The 18,294-nt window shown below is 44.6% G+C and overlaps 1 protein-coding gene across 1 annotated transcript in view; it reads right to left on the bottom strand.

Moving 5' to 3' along the window:
- Positions 1 to 14,731, bottom strand: part of Slc2a12 (solute carrier family 2 member 12) — a 55,419-nt gene extending 40,688 nt beyond the window's left edge. The window contains exon 1 of the mRNA XM_021174503.2: positions 14,439 to 14,731. Within this exon, the coding sequence (XP_021030162.1) occupies positions 14,439 to 14,553 (115 nt within the window). The 5' untranslated portion in view covers positions 14,554 to 14,731. The remainder of the gene's footprint in view (positions 1 to 14,438) is intronic.
- Positions 14,732 to 18,294: the final 3,563 nt, after the last annotated feature.

Raw genomic sequence — 18,294 nt, 5'->3', positions numbered from 1 at the left:
TGTCATCCTATAGACGCCAGGAAGTAGACATAACTTTCCCAAGAAATCTGGCAATAAACTGAACAAAACAGGATATAGTCTGAGGTAATGGCAGGTGAGGAAAAAAAAAAAAAAAAAAAAAAAAAAAAAAAAAAAAAACAGATGGAAGGGTTTGGGGCAGCAGGTAGCTTGAGGTAAAAGTAGCCAGGGCTAAAGTGGCAAAGAATACCACCCAAAATTAATGTTAAGTACAAAACCTCAACAACAACAAAACCATTCCAGGCCATTAAGTCAAAAGCCCGCTCGCAGCTTCTCACAGCGAGCGTGTTCTCGAGACCCTGATCCTAGCTTCCCTTGTTTCACACGACAAAAGTGCCACGGGGACCTTGCAGCTTTGTATGCAGAGGGTGGAAAACTTGTTGGAGAAAGGGGAACTATTGGGTACCCACAGGCTGTTGGGCGACGTTTGCCCCCTGTGTTTTCTGGCTACCTTGCTGGGAGGCCCACACCTGCAATGGAAAAAAATCTGGAGCCTTTTGATGCATGCGGTGACGATTCCATACCAAGGCTGTATGAAGATGTGACCACAATCAAGATGTTGTATACGAAGGAGATGTAAGACCCACAGGGCCACACAGAGTGGGCTGGCAGGGGGCACTGGGCAGGGGACAGCAACACTGGCTGCCACAACAATAGCCACACTGTCTCTGCTCATGGCGAGTAACATGAAACCATGCCTGGACCCCCACACTCAACACGAGACGCTCCATTTTTCCACAATATTTGAGTTTCTGCCTGCTTTCTTCTCCCCTTTCTTCCCCAGACGCCAATGGTACACAATGGGCTCACAATAGATACTTGCCTCCTCACTAAACCCCACAGTGGGCTGAAAAGCATGCGCACACAGGTTTCCTTGGCAAGAAGCCAGGTGATTATACAGCCTGACCAACTGTGAAAGCCTCTCAGAGTTAAAGACCCCTTCCCGTGTATTGTTCGAGAAAAACTCGCAGTTGCCCCTCGAGCTACCCGACCATTGTGCCTGCCACTTCTTGCACTAGTTCAACGGGGTGCCTTTGATCCTGACTCATCTTTCAACGTCCACCTCAAATGTCCCCACCCCCACCTCACCCCCGCCCCAGCCCCCGCTCCCAGGAAGACTCCTGGTCCCGTGCTGTCATTACCCTGCCTGGCTCAGTCCAGCCTCTCTGTGCAAAGGCTGCTCTCAGAGGGCCCGCCCCATGGGAGGCGCTGGTTCCTGGATATGCTTTTAGGCTGGAAGTTAACTTGGCCGCCAATCTCTGTTCTCCACTCTTCTCTGTTCTCGGCGGCGTTAGTCTTTTGGGCCTGGTAAGGTGATTACCAATCGTTGAGACTGTGACTACAGAATGCCCTTCCTCTGACCCATCCATCCTCTCCTCCCCTCAGCTCTATTCCGTACTGCTAACTTACAGAACTTTATAATTAGATACATGCTTGATGTCTGAATAGCATACCATCAACATTTCCAAAACATTTTCAGAGCAATTATTAGCTTGTTACCATCACACTGGTGGTTGCGGGGACTATAAAGTCTTGTGTGGATCTGCGTTTCGATAGAATCAGCTTTGAGGATGCGCTTGCTCTGTGTGACCACCCACCTGCGCACCCTCACTGTTAACAGTTCCCTCTCAGGGCCCAGCCTTTCAATTTCTACATCACTCTCCCAGTACCAAATTCCCTGGCCTAGCTATACATCATTTACTGTTACCAGTAACTTCTAAATTCTTTCCCTGACTTGTATGGCTCTTCATGCCACACCATGCGCCCCACCACCACCACGTGGCACCACCACCACCACCAATCTACATTCATCTTCTCTCTCGGCTCCAGGAAATCTTACACAACTCTTGAGGGATGCTCGAGCATCCCCACTTCTTCAGACCCTCCCAGCCTTCCCTTCTTCAGTTAGTGTTAACCTTGAATCTGTAGCCTACAATACCCTGGTGACAGAAGGGGAGTGCAGGGTATGGGGGCAAGGTGGGTGCTTAGGCCAGGAACACTCAGACAGCAAAAGGGTACATAGCAATACCTTCAATATTTATTGGACATGCTCAATAAAGTCTCTAGGATGTCTCACAATGGAGGGCATCTGGCTTAGCCAGGAGACTGTGGCACATGAATTCCTGGAGGCTAAGCATACACAAACTTGTAGAGGCTACTTCCCATAGAGAGTTAGTTATAGGGTAGAGTTCACAGCCCCCACGATGCTGCCTTTTGGACCTGTGATATGTGTGGTGGCCATGGAGCGGTACAAATTGACTTCTGACTCCTATAGGCTTACTTCTTACATGGACCTCTAATTGTCCCTTTAGCACACTGGGAAAAGTCAGAAACCCGACCTCCCTCAACACCCACTATTGCTTGATGTTTCCAGGTGGGATAGGAACATTGCTTGCTTGCTTTCTATTTTCCCAGTCCCGGGGTTGACCTAATGGTACATTCATCATTATACTTTCTCATGACAAACGTTCTGTCTATTCTACTGACAAGAGAGTTGGTTACAAATTCGGGATTGTATCTTATTACTTAGTTACATTTGGCTTTGCTGTTACTTATTGTCCATTTTTGTGTGTCTGCAGGGGTGAATTCCTTTCTTCCTTCTCCTTCCCTCCAGCCCCTCATCTCTCCTTCCTCCCACAGCTTTTACCAGGTGTTTTCCTCTTCTAAAATTTCCAGATAGTCATTGAGCCCTTTTGCTCAGAAAACATTTCTTTTACTCTATTGGCGATATTTGTTTAGTCGTATCACATCGATGTTGACACACGTGTTCTTACTCTTCTGCAGATCTATCTTTATGTTGCTTTAATAGTTTCTCCTGGTCACCAACCACATCATAGATTCAGAAAATCAAGCTCTTCCACGCCTTCATTTTTTCTGCTCTCTACACGTCTTAGGATGGCCAATGCTAATTCAGCTCTTGGCAGGTCTGTCTTCACCTCTGTCTGCTGGCCCTCACTCGGTGTTACCATGGTTTGAATGTTGTTAGTCCCTTAAATGTCTATATGCTGGAGTATGTTGCCAGCAGGATGTGGTCATATCATTAAGGGGGTCCCTAGGTCACAAGGAACATCACCAATGAGATGGACTACTGGTGTTGGTGAGAAGAAATACTAATATTGTAAAGTGAGGCTTTTTTTCTTTCTTTTTCTTTTTGTAAGATAGGGCCTCACGTAGCCCAGGTTAGCTTCAAACTTAGTATGTAGCTAGAAATAATGCTGAACTACTAGATCCTTTTGCTTCCATGTGTCAAGAGCTCCCCAGCACATGCCACCACAGTCAACCCCGGGGAGAGCTTCGGTGTGAACAAGTTCTTAAACATGCCTGATCCTGACCTTGTGTCTCTTCCTGGCTTTCTGTTTGGAGAGACTGAATCTGCTTTTGGCTTTCTGATTTGTGATGAGATCATTATATTTTTCCCTCTCACACACACTCCCGACATTATGACTGTTTGATCCTCGCAACTGGCCAGACTAAGGGAGTCCTCAACAATGGACTACCAGCCTCTGAAAGTGTAAGCTAAATAAAGTAAATAAGAAACCCTGCCTGAGGTGTTTAGTTAGAACTAAACAATAGCAGCTTAATACAAGCATTCTGTTATTTTCTTTCACAATTCACTGTTTTAAAATTACTTTGAGAACAGAAGTAGCTTTCTAAATTTTATGTTTCTGATAAAAATGGGAAAAAAAACCCTCATTCGTTTCTATTGGACATGCTCTATAATAATAACTAGATGTTTTTCTGAGTTCTTTTTTCATTCATGAGCCAGTTATGACAGTTTTGACTACAAGAACCCCAAGACCTGAGAACCTCTGAAACTTTACACATGATGGAATTTACTTCAATTTCCAGTGTACTCAAGGAAGATGCCTCTGTTGGGTTTGGTGTCTCCAGTGATTCCCTTGGCTTTCCTCTGCCTCCCCGTGCCTCCCTCTGCCTCCCTGTGCCTGCCTAATTACAGCACAGATGCTCTCTCCAGCCCAGACCAGACTTGTGGAAGTTTTGGCAATCGCTGCCCAGAAGAAGCTCAGAAAGAGAAGCAATGACAGACAGTGTGGGAATAGATGGGCTGTGGAACAAAACACTTTCCCCTCAGAGAAGACAGCTTCCTCTTCCCTTCTGCATCCACCAAATGGAGACACACAGTGGGGCACTGCCAGAGTCTGACTTGTTACTTGGGTCTTAGACATGGGTGTAGCATCTTCATTTTTTATCAGCGTGGCCTCTACTTCACTCACAACTTCTTCTGCTTTTCAGCACTGCTGTCATTGTGCATGTGTTTCTAGGTTGACATAGAGGTTTCCAATAGAAGCTTAAGAGGAGTTTAATAAACAGAAACCACACAGCCATCCCGTCGAGTCACCGCTGATGTTTCTTGATGGAACTTTTCAGTGTGTGGGAGGAGTGGTTAAGATATGGATGCTTGAATGTTCGTACTCTCTTTTAAAGAATTCCCATGAGTGACTATCTAATGGTCTTTCTATTAATTTAAAAAAAAAAAGCGACATACCTATTGTTTTATAAAATTCCAAATGTGTGGACACAGGGTAGAATTTGTTTAACTCACATAAATAGTAGTCATCTTCTGCCACTGTATTTTCTAATTAATAAATATAAAACCACAAAGAAATTATTTGAGAATTTTTAAGTCATTTCTTTACTTTAAAATGGTTGAAAATTTGCCCTCTTGTGGGCTTCATTGTTGCTGCTGCATTTGGTTTTTGAGAAGGGGGTCTCAGGTAGCCCAGGTTGGCCTTGAACTTGCTTTCTAGCCAAGGATAACCTTAAACTCCTGATGTTTCTGTCTTTACCTCCCACATGTTGCTGGGGTTATGAAAGCACACCACCATAGCTGGCTCCCTTTATGCTTTGTAAGTCCTTAAATAGGGCAATAAGGTGGGAAGAACATAAATAATATTGTAAATCCTGTAATGGGGGTAATTTTAAAGAGCGCTCTTTATTTAAATTAAGGCATGGGTGGTCACATAGGCATTGAAAGAGATGCTCACAGGGAATTCTGCCAATGGACAGATGGACCAGGGGTAAGAAAGGGATAAAAGACTTAGATAGTTCATATGATACGGGCATCAATAAAGAAGGACTAAAAATACAAGAAATAAGAGCAAGGAAAGAAACGGCCAGGGTGTGTTATAAATTTGGCGGGCAAGGATGGTAAGAAAAGCCAAGAACACAAATTGGTGAGGGATCAGAAGATTTTAGAAAAGCGAGTTTGCAATAAATTTCCTGTGTTAGGTATGACAAGAGACCTTTAAGAATGTGCATACATGGGCTGTAGAGATGGCTCAGCCATTAAAGGCTAAGCTCACAATCAAAAATATAAGACTGCGCCTACAGAACAGTCTCCAGAGTTCATCAGTGAGTTTCAGAAGTGCATGTGTGGCTGGGATTGGAGAACAAGCAGGGGAAAGGCTACACAGGGTTCTTACAAGCTGGGTAAGACCAAAGCTCTGCTGTAATGGAAGGGCAAGAATCCAGGGAAAACAGAAAGCTGGGGCATGAAGAACCAGAAAAGTCAGAAGTCCTGCAGAGAATGCATGCCAGAGTGGTGGGAGCAAAGGTAGAGAGCTGGAGGCTTGAGTATGTGACCACAGGGGGCCTGAGGATGCGACCACAGGGGGGTGGACCTAGCTTTACTTTCGTATGGAAAGAGCAGTGACCTCTGAGAGCAGGTGTGGGGTCACTACAGTGGGATGCTTCCTGGGTGTTTCCCACTCACGCTACACACTGAGTTCCCCTGCAGGCTCTGCGTGCAGCTTCAGGTTCCTCTGTCATCTTCTTTCCCTGCTCCAGATCCTCTATTTTCCCAGTAAACTGAAACCCCTGCCTCTCCCCAAATATGCCACCCTCCTTTCTCCAGTTTTCTATCTGCTTATTGTCTCCAGTTAAATGTTATACAAACCTATTGGTCTCAGTTCCCAGTTAAACTTTTTTAAATGTACATATGAACATGTGCGTGAGCATTCATGTATGCCTGTGCACATGTGTATACACATGTGCATGTGTGTATATGTATGTGTGTGCATGTGTGTACATGTGCATGTGTGCATATGTGTGTATGTGTGGTGTGTGTGTGCATGTGTATTTGTGTTTGTGTGTATTGTGTGTGTGGTGTATGTGTATGTGCATCTGCATATGTGTGTGCACACATGTTGTGTGTGTGTGTGTGTTTAGGCCACACCGGACATTTCTCACTACCTGGCTTTGTGAGGTATGATTTCCATTCTCATTGCTTCTCATTTGGAGCTCTGGACCAGGGCCTTGGACCTCATCACTTTTTAAATAATTATTTAAGAGTGTAACTTATAGACTACATGTGACACCTATAAAGCATCCCTCCTACTAAAGACAGACACAGTCCCTCCTTAGAAAGGAAAAGAGAAAGAAAGAAAGAAAGAAAGAAAGAAAGAAAGAAAGAAAGAAAGAAAGAAAGGAAGGAAGGAAGGAAGGAAGGAAGGAAGGAAGGAAGGAAGGAAGGAAGGAAGAAAGAAAGAAAGAAAGAAAGAAAGAAAGAAAGAAAGAAAGAAAGAAAGAAAGAAAGAAAGACACAGTTCTTCCTACTTTATAAGAATATTAAGAAACAAAGTAGACAAGGAAAGAAAAACTATACAGCGTGTCGCAGAGCTAACTAAGTACTAAAGTACAAATATGTTGAGAGACCATTTGTATATCTAACGTCAAAAGCCCAAGAGGAGCACTGTAGCCTTGCAGGCATCCAAGGCGATCAACATGACTGCATGCCATTTAGACATTTTTCCTTCAGATGAGCTGGTAAAGACCGACAGGCGGGGCTGTGCTTGATTCCTCCTCTCTCTGGAGCATCCCATACCATCTCCCATACAGTAGCTGCCCCTTGTACTTCTGGACATAAATTCTCTCTTGTTGACTCCAACAAGCCCTTCTCTATTCATCTTGTGCACTGAGCAGCCACATGTGTAGCCCTAACTTGTGCACAGAGAGTAGACAAGGCTCATCTTGATGCTCAGTACCTGGGTGACCCCAGTGAGCACTGAGCCCCCTAGGGCACCACTGCTGGTGATCCTGGCTATATGAACAGCAACTCTGATATGGATGTTAGAATACATAGAGAGGGGCATAATCCTCACCTATTATAAATTATATATAACTTTGTAAGCACGGCCAGTCAGCTTGGACCTTTGATGGGTGAAAAAATATATATGTCGTTTATGAAATTGTAATAGCTTTTGTGCTTGTGTGTGCATGTGTGTGTGTGCACACACATGTGTGAGTGTGGAGGTGCTTGTAGACACAACCAGGAGATGTCACCCTCAGGAATGCCCTTTGAGACAGGGTCTCATTGGTCTGGGCAGTTAACAAACCCCAGGGATCCTCCAGCTCGCTAGCGCTGGGATCATACATGCCTGACATTTTTACATGGGTGCTGGGAATTTGGGCCAGGCCCTCATATCCTCAGCCCAGAAACTTATACTTTCATTTTTTTGGGGAAAAAAAAAAGGTTACCATGAAACTAAGGGAATTTGATTAAAAGGAATGCAGTTGCGTCCTGAAATGAGTTTATTTCTAGACTCTAGATTTGGCTGGTCAGGAAGTTGAAAGAGTGCTTAGTTGTATGATTGGGATTCTGTGGTTGGCATCTCTGCTGCCACCCATCCCCCCTCTGACACAGAGCACATACTTGGCTTCTTCTTGCCAGGTACCTGAGGCTGAGATGCGAAGGCTCTGTCTGGAATCAGAGCCCCTGATTAGAGAGTGGCTAGACTTCAACAAAATCAGCAAGACTTATACTTTCTGTTCTTCTCTGACCTCTGTCATAGGATTATCTAATATTACTCAATTCATAGCTCTGGGAGAGTGGATGAGCAGAAGACTGGCTGTGTGATGACAGCAAGTGCATGGTGAGCGTCCGCTGCTCATTGTTTCTGACCTGTATGTGAGACAGCGTCAATCCTCCTCCAGTGGGTCACTGTGAGATAAGAAGGGATGTTGTCTTTGAAGCATTTGGTCCATGACACTCATTTCACGGAAGCCTTTAATCGGAATTGATGTAAAATCTCCATAATATGAAAATGGAACCGTTCTGGCATTTGGTAGGTGCTGAAGCTGATCTCAAAACCAGCCAACCAACCTACCTACCAACCAACCAACCAAAACTAACAAACAAAATAACTACAAGAGGCTTCAACTCTATACCCATCAGAGGAATGGACTTTGGACAAAGAACTCTTCCAGATCTGAGATAGGGAAACTAAGAGAGTAGATTTATGGACCTCTGAGCCTGGCAATAGCATCGGATCTTTCCTAAGGTAAGGATCCTACACTTGATGGAGCCTGGAGATTCAACTAATAACTTACAATAAATACAGGGAGGAAAAGAGAGTGCTGAATTGAGTCAGCAACTGCAGACAGCCGAAGGCACACTATAGGAAACTGTAGGGGCAAACCATTTGATTTATTCAACAGCTAACAAGAGCAAGAGAGCAAGAGCTTGAGAGAGAGAGAGAGAGAGAGAGAGAGAGAGAGAGACCACACAAGAGTCAGTTGGCACAAAAATTTAGTCACAAAGTATGAACACTACATGGGTCTTCACCGAAGTAAAGCAAACTTACTAAACTATCAAAAAGAAAAGTAAAATCTGGAAACAGCTTCTTACAGGGAATAAAATGGTGCCTATGTCTAGCATGCATTTCCATGAACTTGTGAGTTCCCTTGTTTTAAAACCCACAACCCTGGATAATGGAATTGCATCATGAAAAACATTATTTCTATGATTCTTGCCTTGTGGGTTTCTACAGCCTAGTCCCACTGGAAATCAAATATTTTATTAGCGTGGGAATGCTCTTTCTCCATGCAAGTTAATCCTAATTACATCTCCTCCAACCCCCAGTTCTTAAAAGTCTTACACACCTGAAGCTAAGATGCTATTCCAAGCAGGCTTCCAAAGCAGCTTGCCTCATAGCTCCCAATTCCAAGGTGCATAGAAGTGTGGAGACGTTGTGTATGTAGTTATGTGGACACTGCCCGCGGCCCAGGGCAATGTTAATAGATGACGCACAAGCCTCTCACTCAACACCTGCTTCCAAGGGGATTGCAGCTGAAGTGTGAAGTAAAATCGCATTTGTTTATTAAAGAAGCTCCTCTCCATCTAATAAAGGACTGGACTTCCCTCCTGACACTTGAATAGAGTTTTATAAAATAAGTCATTGTTCAAGTGTAATGCCGCCTGCTGGCATTAGAATGATAAGTTGTTTCCATTTTACTACTTTTGAACAAGGTGCATAAATAATAAGTATATCACGGAGATATGGCCGTTCAGCAAAAATAGCTGAACGTGCTCGAATGTAGAAGGGAAAACAACGGCAGAGACACTGCAAACCCAAAGAAATGGACATAACTCATAGAAATTTATGATTTATGGTGTGGCTCATCTGATTCTGTTTCAGCTGAGAAGTATTTTGAGAGCATTCAGTGTCTGGGCCCCAAACCGAAATTGGATATTTTCTTGAAGGACTAACAAGATGAGAAATTGTCCTCATTTGGAATTCTGCAGAGTCCTTGGGGAAGAGTGGGGAAGCTGTACAACTCTCCCTTTCTCACCCCCAAATCTTGACGCTCCTTAAGCTATTTGGTGACTTGCTATCTGGGAAAGACAAGTTAGTGGGGAATTGACATAGGGTGTTCCCACTGCGCACCCTCGGATCTTTCACACAACTCCCCAGGAAACGGTTGCTTCACTTCACTTAGCTGTGGACGTATACTCATTGCTCTCTGGTGCAAGGTTTTAACGACAATGAGGCTAAGTAGCACTTGGGTTTCTCTGACTGAGCAAATGCTCTCTGTGAACTCCTCTTACCTGGAATATTTTAAATTAAAACCTCACAAATGCAAATCTGTGTTTCAAGACCAGCTGACTCCTCTGCAGTTATGTGGACCACAGGATTTGCTCAGGCTGTCCTGAGGTACTCTGGGCTCTACCTGCACTCGCCAGGGACAGACAATGGCCACTAAGAAGTGTCCACTGGCTTTGGTGACTGTATATGGAATGGATCCCCAGGTGGGGCAGTCTCTGGATGGCCTTTCCTTCAGTCTCTGCTCCACACTTTGTCTCTGTAACTCCTTCCATGGGTATTTTGTCCCCTCCCCCGTCTAAGTAGGATCAAAGTATCCACACCAACAAGTGCTTGCTGACAGTAGTCTGATATAGCTGTCTCCTGAGAGGCTCCACCAGTGCCTGACAAATACAGAAGTGGATCCTCACAGCCTACCATTGGACTGAGCACAGGGTCCGCAATGATGGAGCTAGAGAAAGGACCCAAGGAGCTGAAGGGGTTTGCAGCCCCATAGGAAGAACAACAATGTGAACTAACCAGTATTCCCAGAGCTCCCAGGGACTAAACCACCAACCAGGGAGTACACATGGCGGGAATCATGGCTCCAGCTGCATATGCAGCAGAGGATGGCCTAGTCGGACATCAATGGGAGGAGAGGCCCCTGGTCCTATAAAGGCTCTATGACCTTTAGGGGAACGGGAGAATGCCAGGGACAGGAAGCAGGAGTGGGTGGGTTGGGGAGCAGGAGGAAGGGGGAGGAGATAAGGGGTTTTCAGAGGGGAACCCAGGAAAGGGGATAACATTTGAAATGTAAATAAAGAAAATACCTAATTAAAAAATTTTTAAAAAGAAGTGTCCACTGGAAAATTCATAAGGAGCACTGTCCCAAGCTCACCTCAAGAGTCCTGTCAGTTACCAACAAGCACGACCCTGAAATTTGCTGCTTCAGCTACTGTGGCAAGTCTGGCAGAGAGGAGGGCAATGTTGGAAATATTTAACACCTGGAATGGAGCACTGGCCTATCAGAAGGAACCCTGGCCATAAAAGCCAGTTCCAGCATGCAGGTGTATGTCAGCAAAGTCTCAGCCGCACAGCTGGGCCTCAGGGTTTGGCTGGCTGTTCTAGCCCTCAGTAGGGCCATGTCTGCCAAGTCCTTGCCACAGCCTGAGTGCTTGATGTCCCTGCTCCTGTGGCTGTAGTTGGTCCAGGATCTGTGGCAAAGAGACAACCTGTCTGCTGCTTCTCTGGGTGACAGTGGTTCTTAGAAAGGGACTAGAGCTCTGCTCTTCTCACGAGTGCCTTTGTGGCGGAACCAATGCAGCCTACGAGTTCCCTAGGAACCATTTTCGCAAGCCTCATATCTAAGCAAAGTCCCAAGTTGGAAACTCTGACATGATTTCCAAGTGAGGTTAAATGTCTAGTATCAAAGAGATGCTGACTAGACCCAAAGGGAGATGTTTACCTTTAAAATCGGATTTATTATCATACAGGAGTCTCTCGTGCTTTACGCATATCCTGTTAGTTCCTTGCTGTCAGCCATTCCTTTGTTAAATATGCAGTTTTAAGAGCCAGTGATTTTGTTGTTTTAGAACATGAATACATTTATTTACGTGTAGTGTGTGCGCTCACGGGCATTCAGTATTTCTGCCCAAGATAATAGACCTACTGTTAACAATCTTTTTGAAATCAAGTCTCTATCATCTGGCCAGGCTGGTTGACCTGACTTTCTCTTCTCTGGGAATGGGTTTGTTCCCCATAAATTTCCTCCATGAAGAAGTCCCCTGTGGGCAGGCTAAGAAAGCCAGAATGGCTGCATTCCGAGGTTCCAGATTAGGCTAAGCCCGAGGGGACACTCAGGCTGTCTTAGTTACCTGTGTGCATTTTCTCGGCACCCGCGGGTTCCCAGTCTCGAAGAACCACTCCTGGGGCTATTCTGATTAGTGGAAGTATTTTGAAGTCCCAGGCTTTGAAGTCTTCAGAGGAGGATAAGCAGCAGAACTTCCAGAAGGGAAGTTCTGACTCATTCAACAAATACAGCTCTTGGCTTTTGACCTTTTTAGGCAGGAGAGAGAGAGAAAAAACAGTGGAGCCGAGGCAGGGAAGGCTTCCAGAACTCTCTCTGGGCAGGAGTTTGGATGTCAGAATGAGGAAAGCGTGGGAGCTGAGGATGAAGGAGCAGGCCTCAGAGCGCCTAGCCCAGGAACCTCCAAAGTTAGTTCCACGCCAGCCTCTGACAGCTACCCCACCCTCTGACTCCAAGTCCCCTTCACCCTGTGAAAGATGGGGTAGCTTTGTAGCCTCTGCCTTCACCTCGATGGAGCATCAGGTCCAAGCATCAGGATTTGGAGTTGAACATAACCCTCCTTCAGAAGGTCAATTAGAATGTGTCCACAGACTCTGTAAATTTTACTATCAACATATTCACTTTGAGTCATAGGTTCCTGGAAAAACAATGATGCTCACTGTCTTCCATTTACTGGGACACTGCGCCCTTCCTAATTAAGGAGTTGGCCAAGGAAGACTTGCCAAAACCACTTTCCCCATGTGCGAGAGTTTGGGGTGCAGATGGGATGAGCTGAAAGTTTTGTCAATCTTTTTGCTGTTTGCTTTTTCAGAATCTCACATGGTTTAATCAGTCACCACAGCGGGATATATAACTTATTTCCCTTTTCTCTTGATTTTTTTTCCTACCTAGGAATATAGGAAAACTCTAAATACAGAAATATGCTGAAAATCACCAAGCATATTTTAAATACTCTGAACTTCCTGATTAAAAGAAATTACATAAGTTTGAAATACAAAGAGGCTAAAAAGTGCTTGGCAAATATTGTTTCAATAAGCATCAACATCTTGCTTTAAATGAACTAAAATATAATCCCAATATTAGAGAAGGAGACATAAATGACTTCTTAAAACTATATAGCAAGGTCGTATTATATACATGTACATATATGCCCAGGACTGCTTAAAGGTGTCAAGAGATACTTCACACGATTTCAGGACATCTAAAATGTTCACATTCATATAAATATAAACTATACAAACATAACCCAAAGCTGTAGTCATGTGAGATGCCAGTGAAAACTTCAGGTTTTTTTTTCTTCTCCATAATGAAGACTCATTTGGGATTAAATTTGATAAATTATTTGAGGTGTTCACTTTTTGCAGTGAGAAGCAGTGGCCCTTTCACGTTACCTTCTGCATAAATATTCAAGATGGATGAGCATGTTCACACATTACCTTCCAAGAGGATAATTGTAAGTGTGTACAATAGAAGATATGATGGTACACTGTGCTTTCAAAGCTACCTTAAAGGTGTGCATGTGCCTGTGTGTACGTGTGGAGATGGGCTCACTATGTCATCCTGGTTGGCCTAAATCCTTCTGCCTCCTCCTCCTCCTATATACTGACATTACAGGTAGGTGGTAAAAATTAGTCAACTCTTTATGGTTGTTGCAAAAGCCATGCTGGCAGTTAATTAACCCCTTGTTTGCCAGCACCATCCCAATGTTCTGCTGTCTTCTGCAGCTCAATTACTCAGGCATGTGAAGATAAGGCCTTTCCACCTTCAATCTGACTACTCTTGCCTGCTCTTAACAGAATTTAAAGTCAGCCCGAAAGGCTTTGGGGAAAGAGAGAGGTCAAAGATGGCCCCAGGTGTCCATCCTCCATTAGATGAGGGAAGGAAAGATTGGGCTAAGGCCCTAAGCCTGGAGCAAGGCATTTCTTGGGTGGGACCACTTCACTTCCGCGTGAGGCTTAGTGGATTCCGTTCCCAAATCATAAACATCCTTGGGTAGACCCATTCCCAGGTGGAAGGCTGTGAGTGGCTTCTGTGTCGCTGAGCATTGGTGACTATTTGTTACATTCCACTTGGGAATGGAATGTATGATTGAAGCATGTGGCGCTGATGAGAAAGTATTAAGCAGAGGAAGAAGAGGGTCATTTGTATTGGGTTTGTCATACCACAATTAGTATATATTCCCTTGAAAAATAAAAAAGAAAGAGGCACCAAGAAACAAACAAACAAGCGGACAAACAAAAAAGTGGAGGATTATACATGTGGAAGCAAAGACAAGCATCTCGGTGAAGCACAAATAACACCGTAAAAACTACTAAAGTTCTCTTTGGTAAGGAAAAGTATTCAACGAATCTCATTTTGAAAGGCAAGTTTCCAAGAAAGCAGGGACAAGCAGGGGAGCAGTTTAGGGGCACGGGATAACTCATAATGTCCACTTGTTCCACACCGTTCGTTTGCGACAATAAACAAAAAAAGTGCGTGCTCACAACTGAGGCTCTGATCCACCTTTCCAAGAATGTGTACATTGCGTTACGTAAAGCAAATTGATGTAGCCCATCATTGCAGTAGCTCCTGTTTCAACACATAAAGTCCCAAGGAGACTTCGGTCCCCGCATGTAGGGCTGTGGGTCACGCCGCGTCGCACCAAACCCTGCATTCCCGTTTCCACACACCCGGCACGCTCCCGGGCTGCGCGCGCACACGCACTCCCACGCACACGCACAGTCCGAAGGGGCTCGCGGGGACGACTGTCCCCTCTAGCGGTCACCCGAGCCAGCCCGGCCGTCTCACTTTACCTCCCGCGCAGGCAGGATGTGGTCCGCCGCTGGCTCCACAGCTGCCTTCGGTCTCCGCCTCTCTCCCCTTCTGGTTCAGCAGATTGGGGCCCTCTGTGTTTTCAACAGGTACCATGGTCACGGTAGTACTTACAGCTCGCTCGCCACCGGACCACCCCGACCTACCGCGCTGACAGCAGTGGTCACTGTCCCCATGGGCAGCATGCTAAAGAAGAGTGGGAGGGGTTGGAGGGGGGGCGACCTTCGGGCAAAGCCAGTGTGATTTGTAACCAACTTTGTTTCTATTTCCGAAGGCTTTGCCCTTTTCGGTGACACAGGCTGTTGCTATTCCAAGCAGCCTATCACAGGCAAGGGGAGGGCCGTGTCTCCAGGATTGTTTTGCCTTTAGATGCGAGTTGGAAGCAAGAGGTTAAAAAGACTTGGGACTCAAAGGCAGTGTTTGGCCACCGGCTAGGGCTAGCTCTTGTGTTCCCGCAATTTGAAAAGCAGCTTAGAAAAAGAAGCATGCAGATTTAAATGCAAGTCTGCAAGCCAAGAGTGGAGAACAAATACCCACAGATGGTATCAGTTAATCTCGCCGAAGAGAAACATTTTATGTAAAGACATACCAGAAGGAAAAGTATTAATATTTCTTTTGTGAGCAAGCCTATTGCCCTAAAAGCCACAACACTCACCAGCTTAAACAACGCGTAAAAGTTGTTTGTTTCAACGGGATTTGGGTCTAGGTAAATGCCTAGCATAGCTTTCTCTCTAGGCCCGTGGTACGGATCAAGGCCTGCTCCCAACTCCAGTCGCATGGATTCTTTAGACACTTTCTAGCCTGAGTTTATAGCAAGATAGTCCTTTTAAAAATGCACAGTTGACCTGAAAGTGAGGCAAACAGAGGATCTTCTGTCAGGTTGCTTGCTGGCTTGGCTGGCGGGAGGACACTCGGTATTCAGAGATGACTGGAGCTGTTGTAACATGAAACAAATCAGGGCACCAGAGGGAGGGGTGTTTTACTGGTCTATGAATGTGTACTTACATAAACAATCAGACAGATTGACATATTTTACCATCCATTCCGTCCTTAGCAAATCATATCCACTGAGAAAGCTGTGACATCACCTTAGAAACCACTGGGGTAAAAACGTAAACGTATGAAGTACTTTATAAGACAGAAATCAATGCTGGTTGTGTGACCTTGAGCGATTATTTTCCCAAATAAAGCGCGTTAGAGAAAATGGGAGCTAAAGTAGCTTGCCTAAGCTTTTTAGAGCAGGCTGTGGCTCAGTGGTAGAGCCTACTACACACAAGGTCCTGGGTTCAGAGTGCCAGAGCTGTACCAAACAAACAAATACACCCAGTGCTCTCGAACTCTTCAGAGCTGGTCAGGGGTGGACGGTACATCCCAGCCCTGTCCAATAATCTTTAGCTCCTCGACCTTAAGAGATGCCAGGAAACACAGATTCTCATACTAGCCATTCCTCTGTGAGGGAAAGCAGGTCTGCACTTGTCTAAGCAGTGACCTGTGTTTACTTATTTTGCACTCACTTTGCATCATCATTAGGTGTTTCATTAGCATCATTTGAACACCTCTCCCCTCATCCCTAGGCATTGCTGTATTATGCTTTTGGAAAGACATGGAAACAGATTCAACTATAATTCATTTAGTATGCAATGAGCATTGATTGATTATACACCTGATGTTTGTGCCGGTCATTCTAGGAAGAATCCCCCACAGACCGCACTCATGTCTCATTACTAGTAGAAGCTTAGAGAAGATCAATGTATCAAGACCAAAGAACTCATAATGCAAAATGGCTGGAGAAACTGCTTTTGCTTGTCCCCATGTGAGTTACAGCGTTTGCAGGGCTTATTTGTGAATATAAAAACACATATTTATCATTTCATCACATTCCCTTGCCAGGAACCTGTAATGAACTTAGTGTGGGGTGGGACAAATGTTCTTGCTGTGGGGTGACTTGTACAAATGCTTTGTTTTATGACAGCTCCCACACCCCTGCTTCCTGTTAGCAGGAAGTATTGGATTGTTTGCTGCAGCAATTGTGTAGGCACAGGACAAACCCACTTCTAGAACACCTTATTACGATTGTAAGTGGTTCAGCAACCCTTGCTCAGCTATCTGTAACCATTCAAAGACTCCGTAGGTATAAATCAGAAGTCAAGAAGAATAAGGAACCAACCTGACTGACTGCATCGCCTCCTGGCATCTGAATCTGTTTCTTGTCTCATTGTTTGCCTGACTAAGGCCACCTGGCTATCTCAAGCTCTGGTCTACACTCACTTTGTTCTCTTACATCAGAGTTGACTCCACTGTGGGACACCAGGGTGTGCTGTGTATTTTCAGCCCTCATAAAGAGTTCCTTTGCCTTTGTCCCACCTTTCTGCCTATTCACTTCTGCTTTTCCCCCAAAGCAAGCGATAGAGATCAGGATTCTGGTTACCCAAGGTTAGTCATAGAAGCTAGAGCCCTTCTTCAAAGCAGGCAATAAAACTCGAGTTACCTTTCCCATTCTCCCTTCAAGCAGTGTTTCACTGGAGTCTCAGAAGGAATGCTACACAGAAAGACCAAGAATGTGAACACACAGGTCTTGCTGAGTTTCTGTTTGAGTTGTTACCATTAGACTACACCCTTGGGATCCATCTGCCTTTCTACATGGCTGTCCTGTTCAGTCTTTACTGAACCCAAGAATGAGATCCGTTCTTCATGGAGCTTCGTTTCTGGAGGGCCCTCTACCACACCGAAGTTTAGCTAGAAGTTTAGAATGTGCTATGGTTCCTTGGGTTAGCCAGTCTTTTGTTATGGTTGTGCTAGTGATGACTATCAAGGGGCTACACAGAGAAACCCTGTCTCGAAAAAACAAAAAACAAACAAACAAACAAAAAAGATGGTTGGTAAGAAAAGCTACCCCATACTTCTGTCCCTACAGCTACCAGACTGATCCCTGTAAATCCAATGTTTATCATTACCAAAATGTGAACTTCAAGAGGGCAGGAAGTTGTAGATTTCTGTACATTTATCTATCCCTGTATTTCTAGCTCCTGGGAGGATACCAGCCATGCTGTATGTGCTTAAAAGATATCTGACACACAAATAATCATAATTAAAGCTGTCAGTGGGCCAAATAACTACAGCTCTTTTTGAAATATCAAAACCCAAATTATGATTGCCTATGACACTTGGTCCCTACTCTCAACTTTGCCTTTGGGGAAAGTATCACTGTGGGACGCCCCAAGGGAGTCTGAACTATCAAGGCCAACATTAAAAGCTATTCTTCCTCTTAGAGAATATATAATCAGTCACCAGAAGACAGGCAGTCTGTCACTCATCTCAACAACAAGTTCACTACATTGTACTTCAGACCACTGTTGATAGGCAGTGCTGTCGGGTCTTCAAACACTATGGCTTACAAAATGGCAGCGTGGGACAACAGATGCTTTGTTTTGTGAAAAATCATTGCCCCCAGAATCGAAATTCAAAACTGTACCAAACATGCCTAACATTAAAAGATACTTTCCATTGTCTAATTATGAAAAGTTTGACTCACACAGGAAATCCTATATTTTTTAATACTATCTCAATGTTTTCCTAATTATCTATTTACCATCCCCCCATCTACTGAAATATATTAATTTTTGTTATAACTAAAGTAAGGGTACATGCCTCCTATATAGTATCGTTAGCAAAGTCTCCGCTCTTTAGGTTTCTTTTTTCAGCAAAGTTTTACATACAATACTGGGTACAAAGCCTAAGAATGCCATTATCCATGTTCCAGAAAATACACACAGCCCAAACCCTGGTTACAGCATCCCAGAAAGGTCCTTGTGTCTCTCTGAGCAAAGTCCCACCCCG

Source organism: Mus caroli, chromosome 10, assembly GCF_900094665.2.
Source record: "Mus caroli chromosome 10, CAROLI_EIJ_v1.1, whole genome shotgun sequence".
Classification (NCBI taxonomy): Eukaryota; Metazoa; Chordata; class Mammalia; order Rodentia; family Muridae; genus Mus; species Mus caroli.
This window is presented reverse-complemented; position numbering and strand designations above follow the sequence as displayed.